This window comes from Dromiciops gliroides, chromosome 4, assembly GCF_019393635.1.
Source record: "Dromiciops gliroides isolate mDroGli1 chromosome 4, mDroGli1.pri, whole genome shotgun sequence".
In the NCBI taxonomy this organism is placed as follows: domain Eukaryota; kingdom Metazoa; phylum Chordata; class Mammalia; order Microbiotheria; family Microbiotheriidae; genus Dromiciops; species Dromiciops gliroides.
The window spans coordinates 424022659-424037247 of NC_057864.1; the positions used below are offsets into that span (position 1 = coordinate 424022659).

The following is a 14589-nucleotide window of genomic DNA, read 5'->3' on the forward strand; positions in this document are numbered from 1 at the left end:
TTAACCCCTATTTGCCTCAGTTCCTCATCTGTAAAATCTGGTCACAGGGGAGAAGGAAATGGCAAACCACTCCAGTATCTTTACCAAGGAAACCCCATGGAGAGGGGCAGCTAGGTGGCACAGTGGATAAAGCACCGGCCCTGGATGCAGGAGGACCTGAGTTCAAATCTGGCCTCAGACACTTGACACTTACTAGCTGTGTGACCTTGGGCAAGTTACTTAACCCCAATTGCCCAGGAAAAAACAAAAACAAAACACAAACACACACACACACACACACACAGAAAACCCCATGGGGTTACAAAGAAGTAGACATGACTGAACAACAAAAACAGGGATTCAGTTTTTGAGGGGGTGTCATCTATCCTCTTAGACAGTCTGGCAAAACCTTTATACCCCTTCTCAGAAGTTTTTATATGCATAGAATAAAATATGTAGTATTATGAGGAAAACCAGTCATATTGAAATGCAGTTATCAAAAAAAAATTTAGAGTTATTCACTCCAGGTTAAGAACCTCTGCTCTAAGGAGCAGCTAGGTAGTACAGTGGATAAAGCCCTGGCCCTGGATTCAGGAGGACCTGATTTCAACTTCAGCCTCAGACACTTAACATTTACTAGCTGTGTGACCCTGGGCAAGTCAATTAACCCTCATTGCCCCACAAAAAAACAAAAAAAAATCCCAAACAAACAAAAAACAAAACAAAAACAACAACAAAAAAGAACCTCTGCTCTAAGCAAAATGATGAATAATTATACATTTATAACATTCAACCTCTGATATTCAGTAACTCTGTGACCAAAGGCAAATTATTGAAGTTCTCTGGGCTTCTATTTCCTTTTCTGTAAAATATGAATTCCAATACCTGGATTACTGACCTAACATGTCCCTCGTAGGGATCCAAATGAGATGGTGTATAGAAAGTTCTCTGTAAAATTTAAAACATGATATATGTCGATTATTATTGTGGTAATTCCATATTCTATTGTAATCACAAGAAGCAATTTCTTTAAAAATTTTTCACTATTATATCAGTATTTGATTTTTTTTTTTGGTCTTTTTGATGTAGTAAATGTAATTCATTTTCCAGGCATAAAGAGAGAAGAACACAGATTTTTTTCTTTCCCCATTAGACCTAACATACATATTATGCCTACTAGCTATTACCTATTAATTACCATGGCTATTTTTAGGACCAATTAGTGTCTTTTGTGTTCCCTAATGTTAACAAGAATCATGAGAATGCTAGAAACCCAAATTAGGAAGCATCTTGCTTGTGGTAGAAATATATAATGAAGCTCACACAGTGGGGTTTTATTTTTAAAAGTTAACTGTGAATAATGTTAATTACAGAAATACATGAAAAATATCATTTCTGCCAATTCTTAGTATAATGGAAACCCCCACATGAGGCCTTGAAACTTTCTACATCTTGATTTTCTTAAGGGTTGGAAGTTAGTCATTTATTTAGGATCGGAATGAATTGAAAATGAACACCAGCAAACATAAGACTAGAGTAACTTCCTTTGTATAAAAAAACCTCAGCAAGGTGCAAAAAAAAAGCAACATTATATATCTTTTTGATGTATCTAGACAGCATAGTGGATAAGAATACTTGGAGGTAGAAAGACCTGAGTTCAAATCATGTTTCAGATATTGACTAGCTGAGTGACCCCTAGGCCATTGCCAGTTGTCTGGACTCTTTTTTTTTTTTCCTACTGGACTCTGATGACTTGAAGGAGAGAGGGAGGCTGATTACTTTGTCTAGCTCTGCCTCACTTAAACCTAATTCACAGGTAAATCAAGACATTACCGTTTTGATGTCATTGGTCCTCTTCAAGAAAGACAAAGGATGGGCAGCTAGTTGGCACAGTGGATAAGAGCACGGGCCCTCGAGTCAGGAGGACCTGAGTTCAAATCCAGCCTCAGACACTTGATACTTACTAGCTGTGTGACCCCTGGGGCAATTCACTTAACCCCAATATCCTCACCAAAAATAAAAGGATGAATAAGAATAGCTGTGTGAGCTTGTACAAGTCTCTTAACCTTTCTCATGCTCAGTTTCCTCATCTGTAAAATGGGGAAAATAATAACAACCTTCCAGGGTTGAATCAAAACTTATAGAACTATGGAAAGATTAATAATTAGTATTATGCCTCCGTCAAAAAGGATTATTCTCTGATGCAAATGTACTTTGAACTTTCCCAGTCTCTATGCTTTGGTCATGTTGTCCCATTTCCTTGCAATGTCTGTAACATCTTCCCTGTCCCCTTCACCTAATGAAATCCTTTTACCCATCTTTTAAAGCCCCATTCGAATGCAAGGTGTCATAAAGTTTTCTCTGATAAGTAATTACCAGGAGCTCAGGGAACACTGTGTTGTGGACATCTATAAGGTACTTATCATGTAATTCAGTGCACCCTGGTTCTCTGAGTTTGTGTTTTAGCCTTATAGCAAACTCTGAATTCTATGAGATCAAATACCATGTTTATTTAAATATATTCACCTTGCAGGCCTGGCAGAGTGCTCTGAGAACAACTCGAGAGTAAATGCTTGTTGCATTTGAGTTTGGTTTTTTTTTGTTGTTTTGTTTTGGTGAGGCAATGGGGGTTAAGTGACTTGCCCAGGGTCACACAGCTAGTAAGTGTTAAGTGTCTGAGGCTGGATTTGAACTCAGGTCCTCCTGACTCCAGGGCCAGTGCTCTATCCACTGCACCACCTAGCTGCCCTGCATTTGAGTTTGAATGCTAATGGTTTTTCCCTCTAAGGGCACTTTCCATTTTTTAGGTACCTATTTATTTACATTTTGTCTCCCCCATTAGATTGCAAATTCTCTGAGATCAGGGCAGTCTTTGCCTTTATTCATATCTTCAGAGCTTAGCCCAGTGCCTTAATTATTGATTATTGATTGACTATGAGCACCATGGTAGGTATATTATAGCAATATGGAATTTTCTTAGGTTGACATGTGTAGAGTTGTATTTGTTTCTGAGATCCAGCTTCAGTTTGTAGAATAGCAGATTTTAATCCAAGACTCGGGTTCAAGTTTGTATTCAGTTTTACCTGATACCTTTAATACAGATGAACAATGCAAAGATTTTTGTTTCTAATGATTTTTCTATCTATGATAAGAAAAAGCCAATTTTCAAGCAAATGATCCTGTTCATTACACATTTTAGCTGAGAAGAACATATGCTTAGATGCATTCTGGGATGAAGTTCTTTTTTTCTGTTCTATTTCAAAAGATTTGTTATGGTCGTCGTCGTTGACTCATATCAGTCTTGTCTGACTCTCCATGACCCCATTTGGAGGTTTTTTGGCAAAGATACTGGTTTGTCATTTCCTTCTCCAACTCATTTTACAGATGGAAAAACTAAGGCAAACAGGGTAAAGTGACTAGCCCAGGGTAACACAGCTAGGAAGTGTCTGAGGCCAGATTTGAACTCAAACATGATACTCCCTGACTTCAGGCACTCTACCCACTGTGCCATCTAGCCTTCTTTAGATTTAGGAAAGCTCTGAGAATTAGCAACATATGTCAGACATGCTACATTAAAGCAGTTGTTTATAGCCTAGCTACTTAAACTGTGAGTCATGACCCCATATGGCGTCACATAACTGAATGTGGGGGTCATGAAAAATTTGGCAACAACTGGCAGTGGCCTAGGGGTCACTCAGCTAGTCAGTATCTGAAGGAGGATTTGAACTCAGGTCTTTTTACCTCCAAGTATTCTTATCCACTAGACCATCTTGTTGTCTAGATATATCAAAAAGGTATATAATGATGTTTTTTGTACCATGCTGAGGTTCTTTTACAGAAAGGAAGTTACTCTAGTCATGTGTTTGTTGGTGTTCATTTTCATTTTGCTCCTATCCTGCCTAAATAACAAACTTCCAACCCTGAACAAAATTTTATATACCTATATACCCCAGGTCATTAAAAATTTCTTGGGTGAAAAGGGGCCATGAGTGGGAAAAGTTTAAAAAGCCCTGATCTATGGTACTACATCCCCCTAGCCTAGGAAAACCAAAGGAACTTCTGCACTTTTCCCTCAGTGATACCTCCTTTGCAGTGGTGTATGAGCTTACACACCCATGGCAAAAGCAACAAGTTGGTGTCCAAAGACCTGGGCTCAATACTCAGTCATATAATGCCTGCATGACCTTGGACAAATCATTTAATATCTCCAGACTTCTATTTCCTTGCCTATAAAAGGAGATAATTGAACTAGCAAGTCTTTAAATCTTCTCCCAGCTTCACATCTATGACTTGGTGTTCTCTCTGAACATTGCCAGTAGAGCTTAATGGGAGAATGGAGATGAGCTGAAATAAGAGAAGAAAGATCTAGCAATGAGACAGTGCCCTTACCATCATGGGTGGATCACCAGCAGCTATTTTAACAGTCATGGCCTTTAATAGATTGCTGCAAGGTTTGGTTTGATATATCCTGCTTGATTCATTCCCTTAGAATTTTCTTTTGAAATATTTTGTTAATAATCTGCTTCCAGATTTTATGTTATAGATTATGTTATAGTATGTCATTTATTAGTTTCTTCCCAATCTCCCAGATTAATATCTTTGGCAGATTTCACAAGATTTTTTCCTCTCTGATGATTTGGACAGCACCATGCAAATCCCTTTTATACAGTCCCTGTTAATGTTAACTCACATAGCCACATACCACTTTTGCTTGCTTAAATATCACTCTATGTCTAACAGGATTATGTCAACACCAAGGTAATTTAATTGTGAAATTTCATTAAAATATGTCATACCTCTCCTATAAAGGAAAAGGCTTCATGGAAAGCAGAAAACCATTGGACATTTTAAGAATTTTGATTCTATCATTTTAGTTGCATGTGAAATTTTCCTGAACAAACATCTACTATGTACAAAGTTCTGTGTTAGGCAATAGCAGTGATAAATATTTAGATGAGAAATTCCAAATCTTGGATAAGAAACAAGTAAAAAGAAAAAAGAAAAGCAGGTGTGGTATAATGGAAATAGTAATAATGTTATTTATGGAAGAAAATATGACATAATATATAGTGAGGGTCAATCTTGTAATCAGGTAGGCTTGGGTTCAAGTCTCACCTCTTATACATATTACCTATGTGACCCTGGGTCAGTCACTTAAATTCTCAGTGCTCCAGATAACTCTCTGACTATAATTTCCCAAGTTCCAAGTTTCACTGGTAGAGGGAACTCCTGCCTATGCCAATGCAGTCATACATTCAATCCCTATCCCTCCCTTACTGACATTTACATCATGCTTTAAAGATAATGAAGTACTTTCAATAGATGATATTATTTGAACCTTAGAACAACTCCATAAGGAAGATATTCCTTGAATTATTCTTCCCATTTTCCATATGAAGAAATAAAAATTCAGAGGGTTGAGATGATTTGCTCATAGCTGATCACAAAGTGATGAAATGGGGGCAACTAAGTGGTGCAGTGGATAGAGCACCGGCCCTGGAGTCAAGAGGACCTGAGTTCAAATCTGGCCTCAGATACTTGACACTTGCTAGCTGTGTGACCCTGAGCAAGTCATTTAACCCCAATTGCCCCACCAACATAAACTAAAAAACCAGAAAGCTATGAAATGGCAGATGCGTTCTTCCCAAGCCAAGTTCAGAATGTTATCCAGTAAGACATACTACCTCACATGAATTAAGAGTTAGAGGACTTGGGGTCAATTATTATTCTGCGACTTATCATCCATATGACCTTGGGAAAATCCTAGCCTTCCCAGACTTCAGTTTGTTCATTTTTGAAATGAAGAAGTTAGATTGAATGATCTCTAATATTCCTGCTAGATCACAAATCATATAATCCTGTGAATATGTTTATGCATATACATATGTCCATTAAAATGCAAACATAGTAATGACATAAGTTAAATGCTTATATGGTGTTTACTTTGAGAAAAAGGGCATAGTGGCACATTAATTCATAACTCAAAGAAATACATTGAGAATCAAATAAGAGAATTTAGGTAAAACATTATTATAAACCCTAAAGCACCATGTAAATGAATTATTATTTCCCATTGGGCAACCTAGCCATCAAGAGTAGGGCATACAGATTATATGCAGTTTTTTGGTTGTGGTAACATGTGTATAGACCATCCATACTCTCTTCCTTGCATACCCTTGTGACCAAGGTCAGCTAGGGTTGGTAACATACTACACTGTAGTCATACTAAACTAATCTATTAGTCCAAGGCTTAGCACAATGCTGGGTGCATAGCAGGCATTTAATAAATGGTTATTGTGTGGTATTTCTTATATTATCTAAACCCATTGTCAGTACTTTACAAGCAGAGATGAAGTTAAAGGCTCAGACCAAAGGGCATTAAGGAAATGGATCACTGAAGGTCACACTCATGTTGTATTTTTGTCTTTTCTTAAACTTTGATCAGAAAAAAAATCACACTTCAGCAAATTTACAATTTCACCAGTGTGAGTACTGTGACCAACATGAGTCCCAATCCCTCGATGCATTTATAGACAATCTTCCTGATTTTCTATGGCCAAAAATAATGCATTACTCAGTGACTAACCTTGTAATAAGACTGTACACACTTAGCTAAGCTTGTCTTCAGACACACACACACACACACACACACACACACAAGCCTGTTCTTAAAGGGTTTCCAGCTGAAAAAGATCTGCCAGAGCCTGTATTCTGCTGGCCTAGTACACTCCAAGAGGCACCTCTACACAATAAAGGACCTTTGGAATAGAGCCTAATTCGCCCATGCTTACACTATCCTCTAGATGTTTATATATACTTTTCCTTTCCTAATAATTGTGCTCATTTTCTCAAGCATTGATTTCAGAGAAGTTGTTATTCTTTCACTTTTGGAAACTATTTCTTTTTTTAAATTACATTCAAAAATAATTTTACATTCATTTTTTTTAAATTTTGAGTTCCAAATTCTCTCCCTCCCTCTCTCCCTTACCCTCTCCCTGAGACAGTAAGCAATCTGATATGGGTTATACATCTGCAGTCATGTAAAACATATTTCTACATTAGTCATGTTATGAAAAAAAACCACAGATCCTCCCCCACACAAAAACAAAAACAAGAAAAATGAAGAAAGTTTTTATTAAGTATGCTTTGATTTGCATTCAGAATCTATCAGTTCTTTCTCTGAATGTGAATATGATTTTTCATCATAAAGTTTTCAGAATTGTCTTGGATCATTATATTGCTGAGAATAGATTCACAGTTGATCATCACACAGTATTTCTGCTACTCTGTACAATAGTCTCCTGTTCACTTCACTTTAATCAGTTCTGAGTTATTTTGAAAGCATCTTGATCCTCATTTCTCATAAGTTATGCCTTTTTAATGCTCAGGTAATACCCATGTTCTTAATTATCAATATCATAATAATATTCATTATCATTACAGTTAATATTTATGTAAAACTTGAAGGTTTCCAAAAACATATATGTATAATCTCATTTGGTCCTTACAATATCCCTGGGATGGAGGTGTATTATTATCTTCCCTTTTACAGATAAAGAAATGGAAACTAAGATAGGTTAACACAGGTTCACATATTAACTTACTGGGGCAAGATTTGAATTCAGGTCTTTTTTTTAATGGGACAATGAGGGTTAAGTGACTTGCTCAGTGTCACACAGTTAGTGAGTGTCAAGTGTCTGAGGCCATATTTGTACTCAGGTCCTCCTGAATCCAAGGTCAATGCTTTGTCCACTGTGCCACCTAGCTACCCACTGAACTAAGGTCTTTTTGACACCCAGTCCAACATTCTATCTACTATCTCAACTTGTTACCTCAAACTAATAATTTTGCTCCCATAATTCATTTCTTTATCATAAGTATGAAATGAAGTTTCCAGCATTTTGACAGATATAGATTGTTTAATCTGTCTTCAAAATATTTTTTATAAATAATATCTTAATAATAATACATATTTATATATTGCTTCATAAACATTCATGCTCATGAATGGTTAATCATGACTCTGTGCAGTAGTTACAAATATATTTACCCCCATTTTGGAAATGAAGAAACTAAGGCTCATAAAAATAAAATAATTTCACAGGATCACAAAACTGGAAAGGAACTTTGAGGCAAATATGGATCTGTATTAAAGTTCCTCATTCAGTCAACAAGGGTTACCTAGTTCTTGCTTGAATTTTCAATGAGTGGAACCAAGTAAAGTCAAGTCAATAAGAAATTATTAAACACTTACAATAAGCAAAACTCTGAGAATGCAAAGTGCTAGGGACACAGATAATGATAAAAAGGATCTCTACCCTCAAACATCTCCAATTCTAAGGGAATGAACAGCATACAAACAATTATATAAACAAAAGCTGCAAACAAGGTTGGAGGCAATCCTAAAGGGAAGGCACTGGCATTGAGGGCAAATGGGAAGGGCTTCTTGTAGAAGATGGGCTTCTTATGGGGGACTTAAAGGAAGTCATGAAGGCCAGTAGATATAAATGAGAAGGGACAGAAGTTCAAGCCTGGGGAATAGCCAAGGGAAATGCCTGGAGTTGGGAAACAGTAAGGACACCAGTGTCAATGCATTGCAAAGTATATAGAAGGAAGTTAGAGCTTTCCTTTGGAGTGTCTTGGATTTTGAGTTACTTACATCAGAAAATCTGCGAGAGACTCAACACAGAAAGGTGAGAAGCATGTATAGGTCTCTAGTCCAGGTGGACCTCACTATGGAAACTGAATTACTACCTACTCTGAGTGCTTTCCCTTTTCCTTGTGATCTGGCCATAACAATAATGTAAGTTGAGAGGAATAGTTAGTCTTATCCCTGAGAACCAAATCCCTTATCCCACTACCAAAATGGAAAGGGAGAAGATTTGAGTGGAAATCCTTCAGATTTTTATTCAGGTAAACCAAAATCTTTACTTCTGTGATACATTGCTACCCTCAGTACTTCCATGGGAACTAAGAGTCCTTTACTTTTTATGAAGAGGCAGAGACTCAAATCAAATTCTGATTTTCCCTGGGGAAACCCCAGATAGGGCCAAAACAAGTCAAATTCTGATGTTTCAATGGTGGTAAAGTATAAGACAAAACAAGATTTATGTGAGGTGTTCTAAGATATAGCTCAGTCCATGGAAACCCAAAGCTGCCATGCTATGTCACAGTTTATATACTTCCTTACAATTAAGACCCAAAAGAGGCAACCAGAAACATTTAGATGTATAATTATAATTATTTTTGCCTCTGAATTAACCATATCATCCCATTCCGTTCTTGCCCAATAAGTATTTAATAAAAACTTACTATATATAAGACACTAATTATCTCAATTAAATCAGATGTATTTTATGGAATGATACAACCCAACTTCATAAAAACACTGAAAGAGAATTTATAATATTTTATTGCCACCTGTATCAATATTTCCAGTGAAATCTAGAATACCTAATGAAGACTGTTACTGAGTCTTCTTCAATATGGAGATGAGAATAGTAATAATAACTGACATTTATAGAGTGCTTTAAATTTTGCAAAGCACTTTGCATACATTAAACTATTTGAGTCTCATAATCCCCTTGTGAAATAGTGACTGCAATTATAATTTTCCCTATTTTTTCAAGACGGGGAAACTATTGCCAAAAGCTATTCAGTGATTTGCCTGCTAAACAGATACTGCCAAAGACAGAATTTGAACCCAGCTCTCCCTAACTCTAAGTTGAATACACTATCCATAATGTCACCCTGCCTGTCCCAAGAAAGATTCAGATATCAGCTATGAAAGACTTTTCTATTCTTATCAATACGATGATCCAAGTTAATTCCAAAGGGTTCATGATGAAAAATGCTATCCACCTCCAGAAGAAAGAACTGATGAACTCTAAGTGCATACTGAAGTATAATTTTCTCATGGCAGTTTTTCCTTTGTTTTGCAATATAGCTAATATGTAAATATGTTTTGCATATTATACATGTATCAATTACATATGTAATTGATATCATATTGCTTGCTTTCTCAGTTGGCAGGAAAGGGATGAGAGAGAGATTTTCAGATTCAAAATTTTAAAAGAATGTTAAAAATAAATAACAAAAGTTTTCAAAAATTATAAGTAAATAAAAGAATTAGACATCAAAAAACACAAATTTTCAAAATCTCAACTTAGTAAAGTAACTGTTTTACTCTCTCCTAGAAATATCACATCTTATGCTTTAAGAATAGAACAAGAGCAGCTGGATGGCGCAGTGGATAGAGCACCAGCCCTGGAGTCAGGAGTACCTGAGTTCAAATCCGGCCTCAGACACTTAACACTTACTAGCTGTGTGACCCTGGGCAAGTCACTTAACCCCAACTGCCTCACTAAAAAAAAAAAGAATAGAACAAGAGGGCAGCTAGGTGGCACAGTGGATAGAGCACCGGCCCTGGATTCAGGAGGACCTGAGTTCAAATCCAGCCTCAGACATTTAACACTTACTAGCTGTGTGACCCTGGGCAAGTAACTTAACCCCAATTGCCTCACAAAAAAAAAGGATAGAACAAGAGGGGCAGCTAGGTGGCACAGTGGCTAGAGCAATGGCCCTGGATTCAGGAGGACGTGAGTTCAAATCTGGCCTCAGACACAACATTTACTAGTTGTGTGACCCTGAGCAAGTCACTAAACCCCAAATGCCACACCAAAAAAAAAAAAAAAAGAATAAAGGACAAGAATAGAACAAGAATCACAAATTACCACATTAATGAAATCTCTTCTCATTTATACATAGTCCTTGAAAAAATGTTTATTGAATTAGTAAGAAGCACAAAATATAACATTATATATAATTTTCTAAAATCATTCAAGTAATCAAAATTGTCATTTTCTCTAAGAAATTATATACTAATTATTGTCCCCAATACCTACCATTGCCAAGTACATTCTTCCCAAATATTTCCATTTCCATGATGAATGAATGTTACTAATTCATAGTGCCTTTTTGAGGCTAAGACATTATTTTATAGAATAGAGTATGATGGACCCAGATAGGATACTGACAAGACAGAGAGGACTACAGTTGTCTTGATTACTTGGTTGTTTTCATTTGCTCAATGTCTAAGGTACCTTGTTAGTAGGAAAACCCCTCAATGGAGCTGGGGTAGTGAAGGAATGATGTTTGTATTTCTTCCTTTTCCCACATGGTTGTCCCATCACCTACTTAGTATCTTGTCAGTGAAAAATATGCTTACCTGGGGCAGCTAGGTGGTGCAGTGGATAGAGCACTGGCCCTGGAGTCAGGAGTACCTGAGCTCAAATCCGGCCTCAGACACTTAACACTTACTAGCTGTGTGACCCCAATTGCCTCACTAAAAAAAAAAAAATGATTACCTATTGCCTTCAAGTTTGGAGATAGTTGAGCAACAAAGGAGAATCTGTGATGAACAAGTATATTAGATTCAGCAAAAGTCACATAACTGTATATGTCACTCTCTCCACCTGGGAGCCTGATTACGTTTCAGGCTCATAGGTGACAGAAGCACATGATTGTGACTGTGATTGTGTCTGTGTATGTGCATTTAACCTGCTATACAATTTTCTTTGACTCATTCTTATTTCTTTTGGCCCCTGTGTATACAGACTAGCATTTATTTTCATAATTGGAATGGTATATTGCCATGCATCTGGTAGCTTCTCAAGCCTGCTAATTGAACTTAATCATATTTTCAACATTTGGTGAGCTAGTTCAAATTAACCTATTAAAAAAAAAAGAATCACTCCCCTAAATATTATGGTTCAATCTTTTCATAATTGCTCAGATAAATTCAGCCAGATTCTGCTAAGTCCCAAATCCTTCTTAGTAGTAAATATTCTCCAGTCATTTTGTAAGACACATTCCCTATACTCTGTGTTTCCCTGATTGTAAACTAGAAGAGGTCTAAGTGAAAAGAAAATCGATGAATAGTGAAATAGCCCCCACCACCACTGCCACCAAATATCTTAAATGTAGAAGGACCTTTTCTATGAAAGAAAATAAGTCCTTCAGGGTACAATATATGGGATTTTTTTTTTTTGGAGGACTGTTATGGAGAAAGGCATGTTCAAAAATTTTGCAAAGAGCAAGGAATTCGAATTTCCTTCACTGGGTAGAATTTTCACTTCCAACAGTGAGTTGACACAAAAAGAAGCCAAAAATATACTGTTTGGTTATATAAAAGCTACTGCCCTCCACATATGACAACACCTTAAATCAATCTTTTTATGTTATATAGTTCAGCAGTTCCGGGATACTGAAGGTACTGAAATTTGGCATTTAGGAAATGCTGTTCTTTAAGAATATTGTCTTCCTCTGAAAGCAGTCACCTAAACTCAAACCTCAGAGTTCATTCTCAACTCTTCACACTCTCCTACCTTCCATGTCTAAACTGTTCCAAGTCCTTTTGATTCTACCTTTGTAACATCTCCTGTACATGTCCTGTATATGTACAGGCCCTCCTAATCTAATACCTAGACTACTGGAATAGTCTTCTGGGTGCAGAATTTTTTGATCATCCTGATTCAAGTATCTCTCAACTTCAGTCAATCTTCCACCCATCTATGGGCACAGGCACAGACCTGACCATGTCAAGTACGCATATGCATACACAGACACACAGACACATACACAGTAGTCAATAAACTCAAGTGGCTTCCTATAACCACCTAGATCAAATACAAAATCCTCTGCTTGCCATTCACAATCCTTCAGAAACTGGCTTCTTCCTGCCTTTCCAGTACACTCACATTTTACTTACCTTCCACATGCTCTATAATCCAGGAGTATTGATGTGCTGGCTGTTCCTTACACAGAAGATTCCATTTCCTGACTCTGTACATTTCATTGACAGGTGCAGAATGAGGTACATATTTTCACACATGAACAATGTGTTGATTGGTTTTACATGAGTATCTTAAGTTATCACATAGAAAAGGATTTTATTTTATTTTATGGTGGAATGGGAGGATTATCCAGAGTAAGTAGGATACTGATAATGACACCAGAAAGAAAAAGAAAAAAGAAAAAAAATGGTGATGATTTTTTAAAAAATACTCAGAAGAGGGCATAAGGAAGTTCACAAGGATATACAGGCAGGTAGGAAAATATTAGAAATCATGTGTTAAGGAGGCAGGTAGGTGGTGCAGTGGATAAAGTACTGGCCCTGGATTCAGGAGGAGCTGAGTTCAAATCTGGCTTCAGACACTTGACATTTACTAGCTATGTGGCCCTGGGCAAGTCACTTAACCCTCATTGGCCCACAAAAAATAAAGAAAAGAAAAAAGAAAGAAATCATATACTTTAAAAAAGAAAGCTATGCATAATATAAATTCAAGGTTTCATCATAAACTTCTTGTTCTGTTCTATGTTCATGAAGATTTTCCCTGTTTGTTAGTGTTTATCAAGTTCCTAATTACCAAATGAAAATTTTAGTAATGAATTTAAAAAAAACAATAATTAAGGGAATCAAGAAAGACATTACAGGTTGTGAGCTAACCCTTGAAAAAAGATAGATATGTAAAAAGTAAGGAGGTAGTGTATTCTAGGCATTAGAGATAGCTTGTAAAAAGTCACAGGAATGAGAGATGGAGGCTGTGGAAAAGCAATTAGATCCTTCTTTCTCTAACAACATATTGCCTCTCTATTTGCCCTGATGGTAGGAAGGAAAGAAGGAAGGAAGGAAGAAAGGAAGGGAGGGGAGGGAGGGAGGGAGGGAAGGATGGAGGAAGGAAAGAAAAATGCAAGAGGGAGCAAGGAAAGAAGGGAGGAAGGAAACAAGTATTTATTAAGTGCCTACTATGTGCCACCAGGATGTTAAGTACTTAAAATATCATCTTTAAATAATTAAATATATATTATATAATAAATATATTTAAATAAAATAAATATTATCTATAAAAATACCTCATTAATATTATATCATTTGATCATCAAGAAAATTGAGAAAGGCAGAGGTTAAATGATTTAGCCAGGGCCACACAGTTAGTAAGTATCTGAGATTCGACCTCAAATCTTCTTGACTCCAGGCTTCACACCCCTGGTTAAATCTTCTCACTTGAGGGGAGAATATATGGAAGACAAGAACACACTGTAAAAGTATCTACAGATCAGTAAAGAACCTTCTCCTGTTTACAGACTTTCTATGTTCTCTGTATTAAAACAATTAATTAATTCAGTTAAATTCAGTTAATTCAGTTAAAACAATGAACAATTCTGTTAAACGATTTTTTTCTCTCCTTCCCAGTTGCCTATCTTGGCCTCCTCTGTTGTTAGCCTCTACTTTCTGGAACTCACAGATGTCTTCAAGCCAGTGCACTCTGGATTCAGCTGCTATGACCGGAGCCTCAGCATGCCCTACATTGAGCCCACACAGGAAGCTATTCCATTCCTCATGTTGCTTAGCTTAGCTTTTGCAGGACCTGCAATTACGGTAAGAAGATACACTGCTTTTCTTGTCATCTCCAACCCCATCTATCCTTGATTCTTAAAAATGAAACAAAGTGAGCTTCAGAATCCTAATAATATCTAGCATTTATATAGCACTTTAAAATTTGAAAAGTTCTTTACACATGCTCTCATTTGATCCTCATAACAAACCTG

The 14589-nt window shown here is 36.7% G+C and overlaps 1 protein-coding gene across 1 annotated transcript in view; it reads left to right on the forward strand.

Annotated features, from left to right (window-relative positions):
- The window catches only part of PLPPR4 (phospholipid phosphatase related 4), a 69726-nt gene that overhangs the window by 17359 nt on the left and 37778 nt on the right, over positions 1 to 14589 (forward strand). Inside the window, exon 2 of the mRNA XM_044002829.1 lies at positions 14234 to 14419. Coding sequence (XP_043858764.1) covers positions 14234 to 14419 — 186 coding nt within the window. The remainder of the gene's footprint in view (positions 1 to 14233; positions 14420 to 14589) is intronic.